Source organism: Purpureocillium lilacinum, assembly GCF_023168085.1.
Source record: "Purpureocillium lilacinum CBS 284.36 DNA, scaffold_1, whole genome shotgun sequence".
Lineage (NCBI taxonomy): Eukaryota > Fungi > Ascomycota > Sordariomycetes > Hypocreales > Ophiocordycipitaceae > Purpureocillium > Purpureocillium lilacinum.
The window spans coordinates 3,485,184-3,504,482 of record NW_027072111.1 but is presented as its reverse complement, the minus strand read 5'-3'; the positions used below and the strand labels follow the sequence as shown (position 1 = coordinate 3,504,482).

The following is a 19,299-nucleotide window of genomic DNA, read 5'->3' as shown; positions in this document are numbered from 1 at the left end:
TATAGGTACCAGTTTGTATGGTAGCAAAGGTAGCGATGCCGTAACGGTTTCTGTGGTACGGTGCCGCTGTTGGTTTGCTCTCTTCTGTAGAACCAGTTGCAGGCTCTTGCAGTTGTTGTCTCGTGCATGTTGGTACGTAGCCTTCGGGGGTGCCTTCGGCAGTAGATACTAGGCCCGATATGAACTCCCTGAGCGAAGCGGCATGTCTAGCCTGCCAGTGCCGTCTTCAGTCTGGATTGGACGGTCCAATGCAGGCACTGTGTCTCACCTTTATCGTCCAGATAAAACGTCGGGGGCAGCGTTGGTCTCGTCCTGCCGACGACGCAGGCGCATACGAAGACAAGGTAGCAGTCTCTCCGCGCCAAGAGCATTCTTTGGCGCGGCAGTGGTGCAGCGCGACATCGCGCATTCAGCCGTTATGCAAGCAGCGATGGTGGTCGATACGCAACTCCGGCACACCCACCTGGTCTCCGAGTGAGCCAGGCACGAGGACGGGTTACCATGGAACTTACCAGGTATGAGCACGAAGTACTGTACCAGCCTTGCGTGAGACGGAACCCCCCCGCCTGGCACACCTCCCACCCCTGGGACCCCTTCCCCGGGTCGCATCATGGGCTTGCCCCGTCCATGGGTACCCATGGCAATGGTTATGCCTACGACGGGCTGTTGAAGAACTCGGCCAGTCCCTGACTCCACGGCGCCGGATAGAGTCACCGACAGCCCCGGTCGAGCACCCTTCGGTCCAATCGATAGTCGCTGCACTTGCGAAGTCGTGATATTGCCGCAAGTGGATCGTTCGACGCTCCGCATCATCGAGTCGTCAACGCGAAGCCAGTTGGGGTGAGGCCGCTCAAGGCGCCAGCCACGGCACAGTGTGCAAGGCGTTGGAAGCAACCTTCGTTGATTGACGACGGTGAAGTTTACAGCGGGCCGGGAGTCTGTGCATGCCGCCAGGGCTACTGTCAGGGACTCCGCACCGCGTGGCAGCAGCCCCGTGCGCGCCTGCCAATCTGAATGGGGGATGAGGTCACGCCGGCCGGTGGCGGAGACGGAAGGAGGGACCTCAATGAGAACCAGGCGCCCGGTCTGTGCGAAGGCGCCCGCCTCCACGTCCACGCCGTGCACAGACATTTCCAGGTCCCAACTCCACGACGGACCTCGAGAAAGTCGAGGCATGAGACCAGTGATGGCGAACGCCACCCCGAGGATGTGCGACCGCGAGACCAACTCGCCATGCCGCGGTGACCGGCCTCCAACTGCCTTCCTCACCTGCTGTGCGACAGAACCAGGCTCCTCCGAGTCCTATCGAGGGCAAGCGTCTAGTGCCACAGGCTGCGAACTTCAGGGCGCTACGCTGCGGCGCACGGCGGCACACGGCACACGGCGCAGGGGCGGCGCGCACCACCTGATGTGGACGCCCCAGTCTGCATCGTCTCCCCGTCTTCACTGCGCAAACCATGTTGGTTGCGAGTCTGCCATCTCTCGAACCCACTCGTCCATCCACATACGAAGCGACTGCCGTGTACCGTCAGCTGCCATGGCTTGCGCCCGCCGCGAAAGTCCAATCACGATGTTTTTGTCTAACGCCACCTCTGGCAGGTAGACATTCCAGAACATCTACATGGCCTGCTGGCAAGGTACAGTATGTCTGTGAGGCTCGGAAGCCTCACCCTTCAGCCGGACCCCACGTGGTCTTGGTTGTACGCTAGCATCCATTGTCTCCAACGTGCGTCGTACCCCTAGTTCCGATGATCTCGGAACCGACACACCGAATAGGGGAAACTGCCTGCCTGGTCACCGACCGAGTCGGCCTTGTAACCGTGGCGTTCCCATCGAAGCCTGTACGAGGAGCGAGCGCGTCGCTCATGACTATCGCACGTAGGAATCCTAGCCAGCGTTGCAAGCTACGAGCTTGGCCCGATAGGCTGCAGGATTCCATCTATGAAGTACAAACACATCATGTTCCACGACGGAGCGATCCCTGTCTTGACATTGAAACGCAGCCCCTGATGCCTCTGAACTGCCCCCATCGCTTTCCACTAACAGGCACGCCAGGCAAGCCTTTGCCGATTCAGACGCAAAACTACAGTGACGGTGACATTATCCCAATTTACCCACTGTCGACAGCTTCTCCTCTCGACCCCAAAGAACCCTGCCCCTGCAGGACATAAGGTCTCCGCACGCAATCCCCGCGGCCCGATCATCTTAATCCCCGGTCTCCGATGAGAAGTCAACTCAAGCCCCAGGACTTGGTGCCGGATCGCCCTGCTTGCTACCGGTTTCAGACGTACCCTTGACACTTCACGTCAGCAAGTACTCGAACGCCATGCCCACCCCTGCACGGGGCACACGCTCTCCGGAGGCAGCTCACCTGTGCAATCAGCTTGCGGCCGATCAATATTGTTTCTTGCATGCCTCTTTGGCGCTGCCAGAACCTGCACACGAGAATGTCAGCACATGGTCTCCCAAGGGAGCCTAGAGATACGTACATCTCTTCTGCTGTCCCTTGCCCTCGGACGGATGCCTGGCGAGCTTCCTCCTCGAGTGTTGCCCTGGTGATCTTTTCCGTCGTCTCGACCCCTGGAGCAGACGCCTTCTCCGCTGCATCCTCGCCCAGGTTCTCTTGGAGGAGCTTCTTCTTCATTAGGTATCTTTCCTTGCGCTCCCGCTGGAGGCCTGGGCTTTCCACTTTGCCCATGACGTATCGTACGGCTTGCTGCACGGCGAGGTAGAAGTGCTCGGCCAGCAGGATGCTGAGGAGCACGCCCCACGCTGTGAACTGCGACGTCGTTCCTCTGGCTCCGTTGCGCGAGCCGCTGCACAAATACACAATGGCAGAGCTCGTAATGCTGCCGAGCCAGGACAAGAAACCGATGGCAGTGAGCCAGGGGCCGATGGAGTCGGATCGCCACGGGATAGGTCGCTTGCAGCTGATGGCAATCTTCAGCGCATCTGACCGCAATTCAACCCAGTTGTTGACGAGGAAACAGCACGCCGCGAGCGGCCAGGCAACCGAAAAAAGCGAAAGGTAGCCTGTGTCCAGTTAGTATCCCACGTGGACGGACACTCCCTCGACTGTGCCGCTTACCATACTGCATTACCATCTCCCTGTAGTCTCCAGTCACATCGTACGCCTCTAGCTCACACTCATCGCGTACTCGCCTCAGAAAGTCTACCTCTTCCGCCGGATCGTTGGCTGGGGCTTTCTTGCCCTGCAGCTCTTTGGCCTTGGCGGTGGCCTTGTGCGTGACGTAGGGAACGATTACTTCGGTCGCAAAGTTGACAATCTGAGCCGTGACAGTGAAATAGAACATCTGGCTGCTGATTCGCTGCGGGTTGATATGGAATTTTTGCGTCGGGAGCGCCTTGTCGCTAAAGGTGACAACCTGCGCCGTCGCCCGCCAGAACTCGAGGAGCGGCAGTAGGATATCGCCGAATGGAATGTATACAAACGCAGTGAAGAACAGGGCCATATACGATGTCATGAAGTTCAGTACAAACTGCTTCTGAACCAGGGCCGCATGATAGGCTGGGAGGAGTCAGCTTGATGCCCTGTCCAACGCTCTGGGGCGGTCTTACAGTCCGTGGTCTCGTAATTTTCCTTGTCAGTCAGGACGTTGGCTGCGCCCATAAGGACAGCGGAGAAGGTAGGAGTAAAGACGACCAGGAGGACCGTAGGCAAGAAGGCTAGATATTGCTTGAAAGGCCCGTCGTAGACCTCGTTGATGAAGATCTCGAGTGAGTTGCAGATAACAACGAGGCCGCCCAGCACAAACACGCAGGCTAGAGCGAACGGAATCTGGAGCAGCTGCGTCTGCAGGCGCTTGCTGTGCGGATAGACCTTTCTCGGTTCGCCCGTGATGGCGTCTTCCGTCTCGAAATCCCATTTGAACTCGGGGCGGTGCTGCTGAATCGCGGACACGCCGCGCACGCCCCACTGGACTGCGAGGTCGACCTCTTTCTTCTTCCAGTACTCGAGGAACACGACGGACCAGAGGCCAATGCCGAGGGTGTAGACGAAAGAGAACTGCCCCAGGATCAGCCAGCAGGCGAAGCCAAAGGCAGACGGGAAGACGAGCCAGCGGAAGTAGCTCCGCAGGAAGGCAAAGTAGAAGGCGACGTCCTCGCCGAACTTGTCGCGGATCTCGTCAATGTCGGACTGGTCGATGGTGTACTTTCCGCTCCACTTCTGGATCCAGGCCTTGTTGAAGGCCTGGTCGTGGAGGGGAAACACGGCGGCGACGTGCTTGGAGGGGCCCGAGGAGGCGGAGTCGCTGATGCCGGCGCCGCCCTCGTTCTGCGGCCGGGTTATGATCTGGTAGACGATGCGCAGGCGCTCGGCCTCGGTGACGGGCTCGTCACGGAGGGAGCGGGAGACGTCCGACTCGGGCCCGGAGGTGCGCACGCCGCCGAGCCAGTCCTGCAGGCGGGAGCGGTAGACGTGGCGGGCGAGCAGGTCCGGGGAGGCGGCCTTGACGAAGAGGAGGAGGGAGTCGGAGTCGCCGCTGCGGACTTCGGTGGCGAGGCCGACGCGCGTGAGGGACTCGACGACCTGCACGAAGCCGGCCTCGGCTTCGGCGCGTTCTGAGGAGGGAGACTGTGAGTATTTGATAGCGCCACGCGCGGCGGTAGAGGGAGCAGGCACGGTTGTCGAGGGCATACCTTTGGGAGGGACCTTGTAGCAGATTACATAGTCGACGCTGGTACGGACGTCAGTGCCACACGGCTTGATCATCTCGTGCAGTTAAGATTCCGTACCCCAGATTGTCCTGGCCGGCGGTGTCGCCCTTGTGGCCGTACAGGCCCCGCAGGCTTGACATGGTTGAGGCGGCCAGCGGCGGTAGGAGTTTGCGATTGCGAGCTGCAGGGGTAGGACTCGGAGGGGACGGCAGCTACCAAGAAGAGGGGTCGGCTTGTAGGGAAGGATATGGGAGTTGAAAGTGGTGGTGACGAGGATCGCGCAGGTGAAGGAAATGCAAGCAATTGATCAAGCGAGCAAGCAAAGCAAGACGTCATCACCGCCCAGCCCAATGGAAGGGTCGCGCGCGCTGCCGGGAAATCAAGCTTCGGCAAGCTCCAGCTCCAGAGCTAGCTGGCTTCAGCTGGGCATGGGCCGGCATCAGTGGGGTTGGGTTGGGCGGTGGTTGTGGATCCCGATTTCCATGCCAGCTCACAACCCGCTGGGCTGGGGCTCTCCAACGGCGGCAACTGTCTGGAGCTGGGTTGTGAGAACGGTGGGATGGGATGGAATTGATGGCCCAAGCTGTGGCTGGCCAGATCCACCCAATTGAGCGCCGCCGTCGTGACTTGAGCCGTTCGATCCAATTGACCAGCGAGATCCGATGGGCGCGCCCGCGAGAGCAGTTGCGGCAACTGGTCGTCGTCTGGGCTGGCCATTGCCTGTCGGGCACTTGGTCAGCCACTTTGTATTGTCTAGCCAGCGGCGCTCAGGACGCCGACAATGAGAGCATGGGCTCTGCCCGCTCTTGCGTTTCGTCTTAAAACATGCCCGTCGCCGGACTTCTTTGGCAGCACCCTACTCGTGACAACTGCGAAGTAGCTGCATTGGAGGTAAATGTGCGAAGACCAATGCGCGGCAGTCGACAGCTTGACCATCCATCTGTGCCCGCCTGCTAAACCGCCCAGCAGCCACCACCTCAGCGAGCGGTCTCCGGTGTGACAGCTGACAGCGGCAGAGCGGCACCCCTGCCGCGATTACATCACAGCCGTCGCAGGACAACAGCTGCTGTACGGAGCTCTCTCTCCAACCACCAACGGCTTCTGCTGCCAATCCGACAACGGTGCTCTGCGCCCTTCGCAGCACAGGAAACCCCCCTCGTCTGCCACTCTCGAACACACGCCACGGGCTGGGACGAACCCCTCTCGCACCGACTACACGGATCGCGAGCCTCATCAGCCGTCCCGTCCCCGGCGACCGCAGCCGTCGCCGCCGTCGCCGCCGTCGCCGCCGCCTCTCGCCATGGGCGTCCTCACCTGGCTCGGCCTCCGCCGCAGCGAGTGCTTCGACAGCCCGACGCTGCTCGACCACCTGCTCACGTCGCCGCTGGCGTACCTCGTCTCGCGCTTCTACCACCTCGCGCTCTTCCTGCGCGGCACGCCCTTCTACCCGCCGCGCAGCCGCCCGCCCATCCGCGTCGTCTGCATCTCCGACACCCACGACCAGGTCGTCAGCGTCCCCGCGGGCGACATCCTCATCCACGCCGGCGACCTGACCAACGACGGCTCCGCCTCCGCCATCCAGAAACAGCTCGACTGGCTCAAGGCCCAGCCTCACCGCGTCAAGGTCGTCATAGCGGGAAACCACGACAGCTTCTTTGACCCGGAGGCGCGCTCCGACGAGGATGTGCGCGCGGGTGCCGCCCTCAATCTGGACGGCTTGGTGTATCTCCAGGGCGAGCTGACGGTGCAGGAGATCAAGGGCCGGAGCATTTCCATTTTTGGGGCGCCCGACATTATTGAGTGTGGCCCCAAGAACTTTGCGTGAGACACCACCCACCAGCCTGCTTGAAGGCAGGCAGGCAGCGATAGCTGTTCGCCTGGTCTTTGGGAGACGCTGACAGTTGTGCCGTAGATTCCAGTACAAGCCCGAATCCCACCCCTGGCTGAGCAAGGTGCCGCTGCAGACTGACATACTCGTCACCCACGGCCCTCCGGTGAGTCCTCCCATGTCCTTTGAGTTCAATGGCAGCGGTGCCGCCAGATGCTGACACGGCTTGCTCAGAAATACCATCGCGACCTTGACCTCGGCTGCCCGCACCTCCTGCGCGAAGTCTGGCGCGTCCGCCCCCGCCTGCACGTCTTCGGACACATACACTGCGCCTACGGCAAGGAGGCGGCCTATTTCGACGACGTGCAGCTCGCCTACGAGCATTTCCTCGCCCGGCCCCGCCGAGGCCTGCTCGGCGACCTCATCCCCAGCGGGACGTGGGTCGACGCCGCGAAGGTCGTCTTTCACGGCATCCACAGCGTGCTGTGGAAGTGGCTCATGGGCGGGCCGCGGAGCAACCAGGGCAGCCTCATGGTCAATGCGGCGCAGATGTACAAGAACTCGGGCCGCGCGCGGAGCAGAGCCATTGTAGTCGATATTTAACCCTTTACTCGTTTTACCTCTTTCACGACTCACAAGAGTATCGATAGGCACACCCTCGTCTTGTAGTATTAGCGACAACAATAGCGATTATTCCTTTATCAATGCGCCCTGGATGAATGCCTCAATATCTGCATGAAGCAATCGCAGAGGGAGAAACAGTAATGTGATTTGTTTTGATTTTTTATTTCTCTCAAATTGGTGTTTGTCTAGGTGGGTAGGTGTCTATCTCGCCGCGACTCTGCCCCAAGGGCGTGTCATGCTATGGGAAAAGGGGGAACACAGGTGTGTAAAGGGGGTATTCAGTGCGCCAAAACCACCAGACCAGGGAGAGCAAAAGCAGCCTCCCATGAGCAAAACGCCTGTAATAATCGTCCCAGTCATGAATATGCCATTCCCGATGCGCCCTTGCAAAAACTCCTGATCCCTGTGCATTGAAAAGCAAAATTCATTATCGCGTTAACCCTTGATTCATCACCATGATTCATTCAACCATGATCACCGCGTTACAAAAGCAGCGCCAGCGCCAGCGCCATCGTCGCCGCCGCGAAGGCCGTCGTGAAGCCGCGTGACGTGGTCGATGCGCCGGCCGTGACGACGGGCGGGTCGTCGCTCGTGGGCGACGTGCCGTTGCGGGTGGCGTTCCTGCTAGCTGACGGGCGAGCGACAAAGCTGTTGACCACGGGCGTCACCGTCTTGGTCGGCGTGGGGGGCGCGTCGTCGTCGTCGTCGCATCCGCAGCCGGCGTGGACGACCTTGGTGTGCATCGCCCGCAGGGGGTACACGGTGCGCATCGCCGTCGCGGTGACCACGTCGGTGTACGTGACGGTTGGCGAGGCGGGCGCCATTGGGGGCGCCATTGGGGGCGGCGCGTTGCTGTCGACGGCGCCGTAGACGGTCAGCAGGAGGCTGTTGGGGATATCGCGAGGCAGCAGGCGACGGGGCCGCGAGCTGCTGCCGCGCCGCAAGACGCCGGCCGCGGGCTCGGACCCGTTGACATTCTTGCCTGCCGGCGCGCCGCGGACGTTGCCGCCGCAGAACTCGGCCTGGTCACCGGGGCACGTGTGGTCGCACACGCCGCCGCCCTCCTCGGTCGGGCTCACGGCGCGCGTGTCCGCGTCGAGCGCCTCGGCGCAGTAGCACGCGTTCTGGTACACGCCCGCGAGCGTCTTGCCGGCGCAGGCGTTGGTGCACCGTGTCAGCGTCATGGCGGGGCTCTCGTCGGCCTTGACGAACGTCGGGAAGCCCGCGCGCGAGCCGAAGCAGCCCAGGTACGCATAGTTGCCGACCTTGGCGCGGTTGATGTGGCCGGGAGGGAGGAGGCCGCCGCCGCCGCCGGCGATGGACGAGGGCAAGCCGGGGATGGAGATGCCACCCGGTGCGGTCGGCGAGGCGACGACGGGGGTGATGGTGGTAGTCGGCTCGGGGAGCTCGAAGCTCGACTTCTGGTACGTGTCGATGTAGCGCACGTCCCAGTAGGCGTTGGCAAAGGCCCCCGGGTTGTTGGCGACAAACTCGGGGCACGTGGGCGCAAAGTTGTCGCACTGGTCCGACTTGCCCCAGACGGCGTTGCCGTAGTCGCCGCAGAAGTTCTGTTCGCCCCAAGGTCAGTATGCTTATCTTCCCCCTTTTAACTATAGAGGATATCCTGTGTTGACTCACAATGTTGATGACGAGGCTCATCTGCTTGAAGAACTTGTCCACCTGGCAGCTCGAGCCGCCAAACACGGCGTCGGGCAGCCTCCAGCTGCTCGGGCTCGGGCGCTTCCGGCCAACGTCCTCGGGGATCTCGTCGCGGGTAAAGTGCCACACCTTGATGTGCTGGTTGTCCCACTCCATGGCGTACACGCCGCCGCCGGCCGCGTTGAACCCGTCGCCGTACGACGACGAGCTGTTGCCCGAGGGGGTGAAGCCGCAGCCAATGTTCTGGGTGCCCACGGCGCAGTCCGCGTTGCGCTGCGATCCCGAGTACATGCCCTCGATGGATGGGCTCTGCGAGCATCCGTCGGCCGTGTGCGCCGAGATGATGTTCTTGTGCGCCGTGTTGACGCCCTCGATGATGTCCACCTCGCCGCCCGCAGGCCAGTCGGTGCCGTACGTCCAGACTATAAGTGCATTTGTCAGAGATGATGGACCCTTGCTGATTGGCCGCAATGGCGGTTCCCGTTGAGTACTTACAGGCTGGCCAGAGGCCGCATTGTGACGGGGGCATGTGCAGAAAGTCGGCGATGAACAGCCCGTCGTTGAACGACTCCTTGCTCTCGAGGCGGATACTCGGCCGCCCCTGGTCCAGGCCATATGTGCGAGAAGAGTCAACCCCCAACCTCACCACGCCCGTCGTCTCATCAACGGAGAATAGACCGAGCGCCTCGGCGTTGGCCCTGCTCTGGTACGAGACGAAGCCATTGGAGGGGTCCTTGCCGTCGAACCACTTGAAGTTGGACAGCAGGGACTCGCCCACAAAGGAGTTGGACAGGGCGTAAGCCATCTTTGCCAATCAGACAAGCAGCGTCGGGAAGGGACTGGCAAAGAATGGCCCGAAAGTGATTGGGGTAATAGGATTGGTTTGGGAGAAAGCAACGGTCGCTTTGAGGATGTCGAGTAGCACCAACCCTGAAGCCATCGTGACAACCAAAGCCTCTATATAGGCACTCCTGAATAGCTTCAAATTCGAGTGGCAGGTCATGGTGGAATGAGCCCTGGAGGTTGGATTCCCATTAACGCGTGCGATAACGTGGCTCAGTGGCGAACAAGGGCCTTGTCCCAGCACGCGGGACGCTGAGCATTCCAGTCCCGGGCTGTCTCCCTGGCCTCGAGCGGGCTCCGCCCAACGACACAAGGGGCCCATTGTGGCATTGTCATCCGAGACACGCGGCTTTGTCCTTCCAGAATTGCATTCCAGAAGGCCGACCAGCCGCGAAGACGACTGTCGGCGGGGAATGCCGGGGCAATGCCGGCCACGCGCCACGTTGAAGCTTGCCCGCTCCAACCCAACCATCCAAGACAAGACCAAGTGAGACTCTTCATTCCACGCCGAGCAAAGTATTAAGGTCTTCCATTCGTCAGAATCTTCCGTCTGCATGCCTTGGGGCGGTTGACGCTAAGGCCGCCAGTGCCGTCTAAAGGGGGTATTCGCTCTCAACGCCAAAATATGCATCTCGACCCTTTTCTTTCTGTCGCCCGATGACGTTGCCCATTTCCTTGTCGCTTCTAGACTCCCAGGTATCGCCTAGATCATGATGCGCCTCAGCCCGTCTGTCCCACCCAGAACGCGCCTCCCTGTAACGGCGCACCGCCCCTGTCCGCTCTCCCACTTTCCTGCGCGGTCCTCCATAAACTTTTCCTGCCTCTCGTGGGTCCCTTCGAGCCACCGGTGAATGCACGTGTAACAGTATACAACGCCTGTCTGGCAGGCAGTCGGCGTAACGATTTCGTCCTGGCAGATGGGACAAGCCGAGGAATCTTGGGGCGGCCGCACCACGTAGATGGGAAGCATCGATGGTGTCGCAATTGGTGCCTCTTCAGCCGAAATTTCGCCATCATCGTCGCCGCTGGCATCCTCTGCGTCCTTGTCCTCCATCTTGGTCGTCTTCTTGAGCGCGGACTTGCGCCCCAGCCCAGATATGACAGGAGGCGGCAGGTCGATGTGTTCTGTAGCCTTTCGCGACAGCTGCTTCGCAAAATCGGACTGATACCACCACTCCAAGAACTTGAGGGCAAAGATGCTCATCGGGAGAAGCAGTGACAGACTCGACAGGGCCTTGGATCCAAGCACGCTGGGTGAAAAGAAGGACCGGATACCAGGCTTGGCAGCAGCTGATTTGGGCTTCTCGGTAAGCGCCTCGATCGCCTGGTAGTCGGCCGCAGTCATTCTCCGTAACCTCGTGCCAATGAGCCACATGAGCGGGTTGTGATATTTGGTGCGGTCGAAGAGGTAGGCCAGATTAAAGGCCAGGATGGCAAAGTAGTAAGCCGCGTTTACGCTCGGGTATATGTTGCGGAGGAACCACCGGTAGTAGTGGACGAAGCGATCGCGTAGCGTCGGATTGTCGGGCATGCGAGTGTACGCAGCGCCCAGCAGGGCTCGGGGCGCATTCACCTCGTAGCTCTCGTCGAGCTTGCACTTGAGGTAGGGGATGCCGACCATGACGGCCAGGTTCTTCCACACATCGGCGGTCGAGAGCTTGAGGGTGTCGCGCACGAGATGCGGCGCGGCGATGCTGGCCCTGGGGATCTCGCCCTTGAGGGCCTTTTCGCGCTTGAGCCCGTAGAAGTTCTCTGTGAAGGACCCGCCGCGAGTGCGCAGGTAGTGGCGCTCGACGACGAGCATGGAGAGCGCGTACAGCTCCTCGTAGGAGTTGAGGATGCGCAGCAGGTAGCGCGGGTGCCGCTGGGTCGCGACGGTGAGCAGGTATCGCAGAGTCGGGCCGAGGAGGCTGTTGAGCTGCTGCTCGGACAGGACCTCGAAGAGCGACGGCTTGCTGTCGTCAAAGGTGCCCCGAAGGGCGGTGACGAACTCCATGGTTCGTGGGGTGCTAGGAGACGCTGCGCGGTTGTGGCGAGTGTGGCGGACGAAGCATCGGAGGAGGTAGTTCGGGCTGTATCGAGAGCAGGAGGAGGCGTGATGGGCGATGGTGCTGCAGGATGGAGGGTTCGAGCCGGTGGGCAAGGGATTCGGATGGCAGAGGTGGGTCCGGTGACGGAGTCGGGCGATGAGCGCAGCCGCGGTCGACAAGGCGCCTTCCTCGTCGATTGGTCACCCCACATGCAGTGCCTCGGCAATGGAACCTTTCGCCCAATGTTCGCGGGCCCTCTCATTGGCGCCTCCACGAAACCCCGCGACACGCCCTGGACACGGCGGCTTCAGCGTCGAGCCGGCGGGCCGGGACCACCCTGTAGCTCCCCACACTGCGGGTTCGCTCACCGTGCTTCTTCAACCGGTCATTGCCCGACTCAATTCATCGCCGAAGCGTTGCTTGCGACTCTGAGCACCATCATTCCTTCTCTGTCATTCGCGCTCACACGGCCTCTTTTGCCGGTGGTCTTGTAATCGCAATTTGTGATTAACCCTTACGTCGAAACCGTCGGGCACATCATCTCCGCCATCCTCCGCAAAACCAGTGGTGTACTCGCGTAGCCCTTACAAACCAGACGACATCACCACCATGTCCAGCAGTCAAAAGCCCAACGGCGGCGTCTCAGACGCAGACCTCGACACCCCGGAGGGCAAGATCCGCGCCTGGCTCACCCTCGACCGTCGCGAGGACGGACACCTCAAGGCCGGGGTAAGTTCCGTCCCTTCTCAGTTCTGATCGCGGCATCTCATCCTCATTCATGAACATTCAGGTTGACCAACCACCACAGGACTGGATGGCCGCCCTGGTTCCGTACCTCGATGTCCACGCCACATCGACCGCCCAGCCGCACCCTTCCGTCACATTCACCTACACGGTCCAGCCGGACCACTGCAACCGCCTCCTGAGTCTCCATGGCGGCGCCGCTGCCACCCTCTTCGACTTCTGCACCACCATGCCCCTGTCCCTTGTCAACCGCCCGGGCTTCTGGCAGTACCTCGGTGTCACCCGCAACCTCAACGTCACCTATATGCGGCCTGCCCGGGCCGGTGACGAGGTCCTCATCGAGACGCACATTGTTCAGGTCGGCAAGAAGCTCGCCACCCTGCGCGGCGAGATGAGGCGCAAGAAGGACGGCCAGCTGCTGTGCATCTGCGAGCACCTCAAGGTCAACATTGATCCCGATGTCAACTTGTAACGTGGGTCAGCCTGGACGGAGGTATGTATACATGGCTTAGAAATGTGGACGGAAACATAGACGTTGGGGTGGCTTGATAGTCTTTCTGTGACTATACACTTGAGATTCATCACCCCTGCAACAAAGCATTTAGACTCAATCAGAACCGTGGTAAACCACCGCCATACAATGGCATCCTCCCATCACGTTTGCTCCGCCTGCTGCATAATGTCTGCCACGTCTAGCTGCGCGTCCATGAGCAGTCCTGTCAGCTCGTTAGATATCGGCTCTGCGTCCGACAGATCGTCCATATCCTCGTCATCCTCGTCATCCTCGTAGTCCATTTCCGCTTCCGGGTCTGAGTCGTCGAGGTACGCCACGGTGCTGTATGTTAGCAAAAAGTCGTTGGTGAGCAGATCGTGCACCGTATTCGCCGTGCCCTCGGAGTCGCTGGCCTTCCAAAAGGCCGTCGGCCCAGCGGGCCCATGCGGATCGTAGTCCTTGTCGAACCAGTTGCCGATCACGCCTCGCGCCGAACGGATGCCCCCGACTTGCACACCTTCGCTCCTCCAGCGCTCCTCGCCGTGGAAGATGGAAATGGTCGTCCAGCGGACTTCACCTTCTTTTGTGAGCCGCACCTTGCCTTTTGAGGTGAATGCTTCAGCATCAGCTCAGCGTCAGACCCTTGCAGCGGCGGTCAATATAGTGCTTACCTCGGAGATCTGAATTCGCGTTGTCATCCCAGGAGTCGTCTAGGGACCGAGATACGCCGACAAAGTTGACGACCGGCATGTCCTGGTTATCTTCAGGACCAGGGGCCTCAATGCTAGTTATGTGCGTCCTCATAATAATGAGCCGTGTCTCCTCCCCCACGTTCAGAGGCGGCCTTGGGGCCCCATCCCAGGCGTTTTCGCGAACCGGGAAGTTAAAGTTGAAGAAGTCATTGTAGTCGAGGAAGCAGACAATCTAGATCTGTTAGTATCAGCACAAGACGCCGACAAATGAGCTGCTTACCCGATACCAGGTACCAGTCACGCCATATGGGTCTTCGGCATCGAGCGGCTGAAGGTCCGCCTTTGGTGATGGCATATAGCTTTTGGGCCAGGAGCCAGAGAATGGACTGTCCCACGTGTCGCTAAACAGCTTGGTCACTCGCCGGGCTGATATGTTGTAGCCCAGGACAACCATGATCGCCTCGACCTTTTCCCAGTCCACGCGGGTGCTCGTGTCTTCCATAAATGGACCCCACTTTGTCAGCGGTGTGTACTCTCGCAGGTCATACACCTTGGACACAGCGAAGGGGTAGGTGCGAGTCGACCTGAGCCTGCCCACGTTGAGGATAGGCTTGCCGTAAAGGCAGTGTAGCTTGGCGCTCTGCTGCCGCTCCGCAGCCTGAGACGTCTCACCACATGGCTCGGGTCCGGCGTCCCTGTGAGCGTTCCGCACACGCGCGAAGAGGGATGACCGCTGTAGGAAAGCCTCTTGGTTGCGCCGGTCCTCGAACAGCTCGGCCACGAACTCGGCGTTTCGCGAGGCGCAGTGGGTGTACGAGTTCTCCACAGTGTGTCCCTGCGAAGAGGCGTTCTTCAACAGCCGGTCCACAGCAGACGAAACGAACCCAAGGTGATGAGCCTGCTTGCCGCGTTAACATTTTATCATGGCATGGGGCTGGAGCATGTCGCGTGAACCCCTCACCTTATCCCGAGAATCACCTCGCCGACATACAGCGGCAAGCTTCACCAAGTCCTGCAACTCGTTTTCCCATTCGAGGTCTGCCTTGGGTGGCGTATCCTGGCCCAGGTCAGCAATCGTCAACGGGGACGCGCCGAGGCGAGAAAGTAACCTACAAAGTTGCGAGTGTATACGGCACGATGCAGGCTCCAGTTGCCCTTGATGTACGCGTAGAACAGGCGCGACACACGACGGAGCAGTACCAGTTCCTCGGGACTGAGCCACTCCAGGATGTGATGGAGGATCTCGGGCGGCAAGGAGGCGAGATGCGACATCTTGGTTGTTGTGGCCAGCAATACTAGCTTTATGAACCCAAGACGACGACGAGAGCAGTCAAGTGCCCAGCCCGCCACGGACCGCTCGAGTTGGGGAGTTGAGAGACGACGACGGCCACGATGAGGAAGTTGATGAGCGCTAAGGGATAAATAAGGTTGCAAGTGTGATCGCTGTGGACGGTGTGTCGTCGCTCGGAGTTAAGACGACATGATGGAATGACGGGGGCTGACTGGCGGGACGTGGGAGTGGGCGCCGGTCGCGCCGGCATCCGTGGACCTTCGCTGGGGCCGGCAGCGTCAGCACCTCAGCGCCTGCGGTGGGCGCTCACCCCGCCATCCCGTCACCGCGGCGGGCAAGGCGCGGGTCCAATCCAGCGTGAACCTGAAAGTCACCTAAGCCCAAGTCACCTCACCTCACCGATCGTTGGCGGGGTCGTTCCACTGCGTGCGGCCTGCGCCTGCGGCTAACAGTGGGCCACTTTAGCAACCTTGCCTTGGAGTACCGCTAACGACTCGCTTATACAAGTACGTTAACGTGGTGATGGGCGCGTCTACAGAAAATTATGAGCAGGTTCGCCGCTCAACGACAGACGCTCACTTCCAAGGTTGGCGGCGTCGCCTTATCACTCTGCCATCTCGAGCCCCAGCCCAAGACCATAGGCGCCTCAGTCCTAGCATACACCGTCTTGTGCGTCAAGTATTCAGCTATTTCATACACGTTGCCATTTGTACACCGAGCCACCCCATCTCCATCATAGATCGTCGATCCCCTTGTACGAAGTACCTCTCTTTCGAGCAGAATTTCGTGCAACGCACTACACCTGGGTATACATCCAAAACATGCTCCGCATGCCTCATCCCCTGCAGCCAAGCCTTTCCTTGCTGCAAAGCTACTCGTAAAAAGCCACGGCGCGCTTCAGCAACTCATACAGTTGCCCCGGCGTTGAGCATAATGCAGTTCCGTAGAAGATTTGCCGCTTCGTGCAGGAGATCCCATCGAGTATTCTCAAACGACTCCTTCAGCACCATAAGGAGCGCTGTGTTGTTGTTCACGCCCCTCATCAAATGCAATTCGCTGGGGTCCGCAATCCCTCCAAACTCGACGAGGTAGGCCTGCATTTGCCGCTGGATCTCCTCTGCAGAGGCGCCCACGACTGCATCGACGCAGGGACCCTCGAGTGCGAAGCCGTAGCACCAGACGACGAGCACTGCAAAATACAACACCCACGGGCGGTTCATCAACACATCGTACCGCGCCTCATAGTGCTTTTGCAAATTGTGGCCGGGGACAGTTGGCCCACCGTCAGCGCCGGGCAGCAACACCGAGCTCAGGAACTTCAGCGCGTAGAAGGTTGCATCTCGGGCCCGTGCCGTGCGCGCCCACAGCTCCTGGATTCTGCGCCGAGCTCCGTTGAGCTCCTGCGGCCCGATAGTCCTCCCAAGCAGTCGCTTCGCACGGGCAAATATCTGGCAATCCACGATATCTGCGTGCATGGCCATGTGCGCGAGATGGTGCAGTACCGTCCGGCTCGCAAAGACAATGTTGAATTCATGCTTCGCCGCGTCATGCCGATATGGGTCGCTTGACGGTTCGCTGCGTTCCAGGGCATCATCGAAATCCGTCTTCCACGAGTCGTATGCTCTCGTCAATGTTGCTCTCCACTTGTCGCGACCGCCGAGGGCATGCGTTACTCCTCCCCCCAGGATGTTGACCTGAAGGTCCCTCTGGTGCATGTGGTACGTGACGCTGAGAAGTCCTGCCATGAGGACTGTCCGCCCAAACGACGTCGTTCGCACCTCCTGGTGACTGAGCGTACGCTTCAGGCCCTCAAGAAACGACACAGGCTTTATACCCTGCGAGATGAGGTTGGCCTCGATCCTGGCTACCTCGGCGCTGCTCGTTGCTCGCCAAAGCGACTCGTCGCAAGGTAGTGCCAATCGCATTTCATGTGCAGCCATCACCCCGGAGTGGCCAAACATGGTCGCGTGGGTCGTGTCCACAATGAAGGCCGCGAACGCAGCACGCCGCGTAGCCTCACTCGTGATCCAATGATTCCACCATTCGTCCGGCGTCTGTGTCCATGTCCCTCCTGCATGCGAACCATTCTGGCCCTCACGGGCATTGGGCGGAGAATCTAGAGACGATTTACCAATGAGCGACCGGCCGCGCCGCATCAAAGTGATCGTCGTGGCGTGGTGAATGTGGGCCCGTTCGTGGAGTTCTCGCGTAGAGTACATCTTCTCATATACTTCCAGAAGAATGAGGGCTTGGAAGACCCAGAGCTTTGCCGGCGGACGAAAATTCCAGTCCATGAAGATCTCCCATCGAAGGTGGCGTGCCAGGAAGTTGGAGATTACCGCACCAGCCTTCATCACCCGTTGCCCGTGTGTCCTATCCAAGCAAGCGGCTCCGATTGTCATCATAGCGAGCAGCAACAGATTTGGTGTGTTGTCGGCACTAAATGTCGGCTTGTGCAGGATAGGCATCTGGTCGCTGAAATGGTACCAGTACGACCGTATGTACGCTTGCATCATTCTCCTGCTCAACATGTGGGTACCGTCGGAACGATCCCCGGCAATAATGCTTTCTCTTTGGCGTTCCAGGGGCGGCAAATCGTTCTCGTGAAATCTGTCCCGAATGAGATCAAAAATCTCCTCGCTCTTTTGTTCGGAGATGCTTGCTTCGGGAGTATCTTGATCGAGTAAATTGTTCACCGCCATGACTTGCTGTGTGCCGGAGGGAAAATACCCCATCGTTGATCCATCGCTCCCCATGAAAGCCGTAGAGTATTGACTGCCCTGAAGATCGCCATAGCTGATACTGTGTTAGCAAGCTCTGTAACGCAGCAACGTTTTGATAGAAAATTGCCTACTTGGAGCTCCCAGCAGCCAACACTTGGCTGGTAGGCGAACCGGTGCTAGGGAGAGAGTTGAACAAATAGGCCATGAAGTCCTCGGGCATGCCCACATAAGGCGACTTGTTGAGCTCTCCGTCCGCCCCAAACACTGGCCCTGCACCCGGCATTGCCATCTGGTCCAGAACCACCATCTCCGTAGACTGACGATGTGTCTGTTGGATGAAGTCGGCGGACGAAGATACACTGTATGACTGACCAGCCGAACTCTGGGCAGATCGCCTGTGAGAACTAGGGAATTGAGCCGGTGGCAGGTGCATGGGAACAACATTTTGCTGTGGGACGAATGCATCAGCAGACTGGGAGATTACGGCCGGCTGCTGGTAGCTGGACTGGTTGGCAGATTGCTGCTGAAAAGCACCGTGGCTGCCCGACGAAGGTTGTACAGAACGACCTGCCGCCGATGGATGATGTAGCCGAATGTGCGATTCGCGGGGCTCGTATGTCAAGTCAGGGCGGTGCCCTTCCGTTGCTTTGACAGGAGGCGTGCCGTTCAGCTGTGCGGTAGGGGGGGTGTTGCTAATGGGAGTGTAAGGGGTGCCTGAATGACCAAGGGGGGACTGATATTGATGTCCAGGCGGTTGATTCGTGATCTCGTAGGTATGGTCGGAGCGATTGGCCTCGTCCATCATCGAGTCCGGTGTAGGCTGTGGAATGCTGCCACCTAATGACTCTTGTCGCCCGAGCTGTGGCCCTTTTGCCGCGTGCCGGTCCATATGCCGCTTGAGGAGATCCCCCCGGACAAAGGTGCGGGGGCAGTTTGGATACTCGCAGCGGAATATTTGCTTCGAGTTGTGGTTAAGCTGGTGGCGGTACCTAGAACCTTGCGTTAGTAAAGTCCGTCGCAGCATCAGAGTGCCAAAATTTGAATGTTGAGCATACAAATGCTCCGCCCTGGAGTAGCTTTTCCCGCATCCCTCCGCACTGCACTCGAAACGCTTTCCGAGGCCCTTGCGACTTCGACGCCTCTTCTTAGCAGGCTCGTCAGAGTTCGATGAGGCATCGTTTGTGTCCTCAGGCTCTTGCTCCTGCATCATGCCATGGTCCATTGGCATGTTGCCGTCCTCTTCTCCATAGCCATGAGGTGCAGCACCAAAATGGCTCGGATTTGACTCCATGAGGTGATATCGCGCGTGATTGGCAGGTCCGGCTCCCACGGCAGAGTTTGGCGGTGATCCTGCGTTACTCTGATGAGATTGGTGAGATTGCCCCGTGGAAGACATCTCTCTGTCTGGGCAACAAGCGGTCGCTCCACCTCCCACGGCTCTCAGGCCCGTGAAGTCCAGCGGGATGAATCCCAGCGAATGACCTACGGGGTTCCGGTAAAGAACCAAGTCCAACGATAGAGGGCCCGCCCGCAGAGACCTTTCAGAGGCCTTGTTTTAGCAGCCCTGCTATGGTGAGGCGCAGCTACGGTGAGCTGTGTGGAATTGCGGCCGGAGCACCGCGCCGTGATGGCTGGACCTCCGGCACTTGTGGATGGCGGCCGTCGCCTTCAACAAGTCGCTTGCGACTATCC

The 19,299-nt window shown here is 59.7% G+C and overlaps 7 protein-coding genes across 7 annotated transcripts; 2 read left to right on the top strand and 5 right to left on the bottom strand.

The window, feature by feature from the left end:
• Positions 1-2,281: 2,281 nt before the first annotated feature.
• PLICBS_000769 (uncharacterized protein) lies at positions 2,282-4,820 on the bottom strand (the record flags this gene model as incomplete). The annotated part of the gene is made up of 7 exons (XM_065599661.1): positions 2,282-2,299; positions 2,372-2,435; positions 2,490-3,033; positions 3,089-3,529; positions 3,580-4,584; positions 4,663-4,700; positions 4,759-4,820. The coding sequence occupies 7 exons, from the start codon at positions 4,818-4,820 to the stop codon at positions 2,282-2,284; spliced, it is 2,172 nt and encodes a 723-aa protein (XP_065455733.1).
• A 1,160-nt stretch (positions 4,821-5,980) lies between these two features.
• On the top strand, positions 5,981-7,111 carry PLICBS_000768 (uncharacterized protein; the record flags this gene model as incomplete). Its single annotated transcript, XM_018318195.2, has 3 exons — positions 5,981-6,501; positions 6,593-6,674; positions 6,743-7,111. The coding sequence occupies 3 exons, from the start codon at positions 5,981-5,983 to the stop codon at positions 7,109-7,111; spliced, it is 972 nt and encodes a 323-aa protein (XP_018183720.1).
• Positions 7,112-7,614: 503 nt separating this feature from the next.
• On the bottom strand, positions 7,615-9,596 carry PLICBS_000767 (uncharacterized protein; the record flags this gene model as incomplete). The annotated part of the gene is made up of 3 exons (XM_018318196.2): positions 7,615-8,700; positions 8,771-9,213; positions 9,287-9,596. The coding sequence occupies 3 exons, from the start codon at positions 9,594-9,596 to the stop codon at positions 7,615-7,617; spliced, it is 1,839 nt and encodes a 612-aa protein (XP_018183721.1).
• Positions 9,597-10,337: 741 nt separating this feature from the next.
• PLICBS_000766 (ubiquitin-protein ligase peroxin 12) lies at positions 10,338-11,630 on the bottom strand (the record flags this gene model as incomplete). The annotated part of the gene is made up of 1 exon (XM_018318197.1): positions 10,338-11,630. The coding sequence occupies one exon, from the start codon at positions 11,628-11,630 to the stop codon at positions 10,338-10,340; it is 1,293 nt and encodes a 430-aa protein (XP_018183722.1).
• Positions 11,631-12,273: 643 nt separating this feature from the next.
• Positions 12,274-12,880, top strand: PLICBS_000765 (uncharacterized protein; the record flags this gene model as incomplete). The annotated part of the gene is made up of 2 exons (XM_018318198.1): positions 12,274-12,393; positions 12,473-12,880. The coding sequence occupies 2 exons, from the start codon at positions 12,274-12,276 to the stop codon at positions 12,878-12,880; spliced, it is 528 nt and encodes a 175-aa protein (XP_018183723.1).
• A 182-nt stretch (positions 12,881-13,062) lies between these two features.
• On the bottom strand, positions 13,063-14,865 carry PLICBS_000764 (uncharacterized protein; the record flags this gene model as incomplete). Its single annotated transcript, XM_065599660.1, has 5 exons — positions 13,063-13,502; positions 13,573-13,825; positions 13,874-14,443; positions 14,585-14,650; positions 14,707-14,865. 5 exons carry the CDS (start codon positions 14,863-14,865, stop codon positions 13,063-13,065), a joined length of 1,488 nt encoding a protein of 495 aa, XP_065455732.1.
• Positions 14,866-15,789: 924 nt separating this feature from the next.
• On the bottom strand, positions 15,790-17,586 carry PLICBS_000763 (uncharacterized protein; the record flags this gene model as incomplete). Its single annotated transcript, XM_018318200.2, has 1 exon — positions 15,790-17,586. One exon carries the CDS (start codon positions 17,584-17,586, stop codon positions 15,790-15,792), a length of 1,797 nt encoding a protein of 598 aa, XP_018183725.2.
• Positions 17,587-19,299: the final 1,713 nt, after the last annotated feature.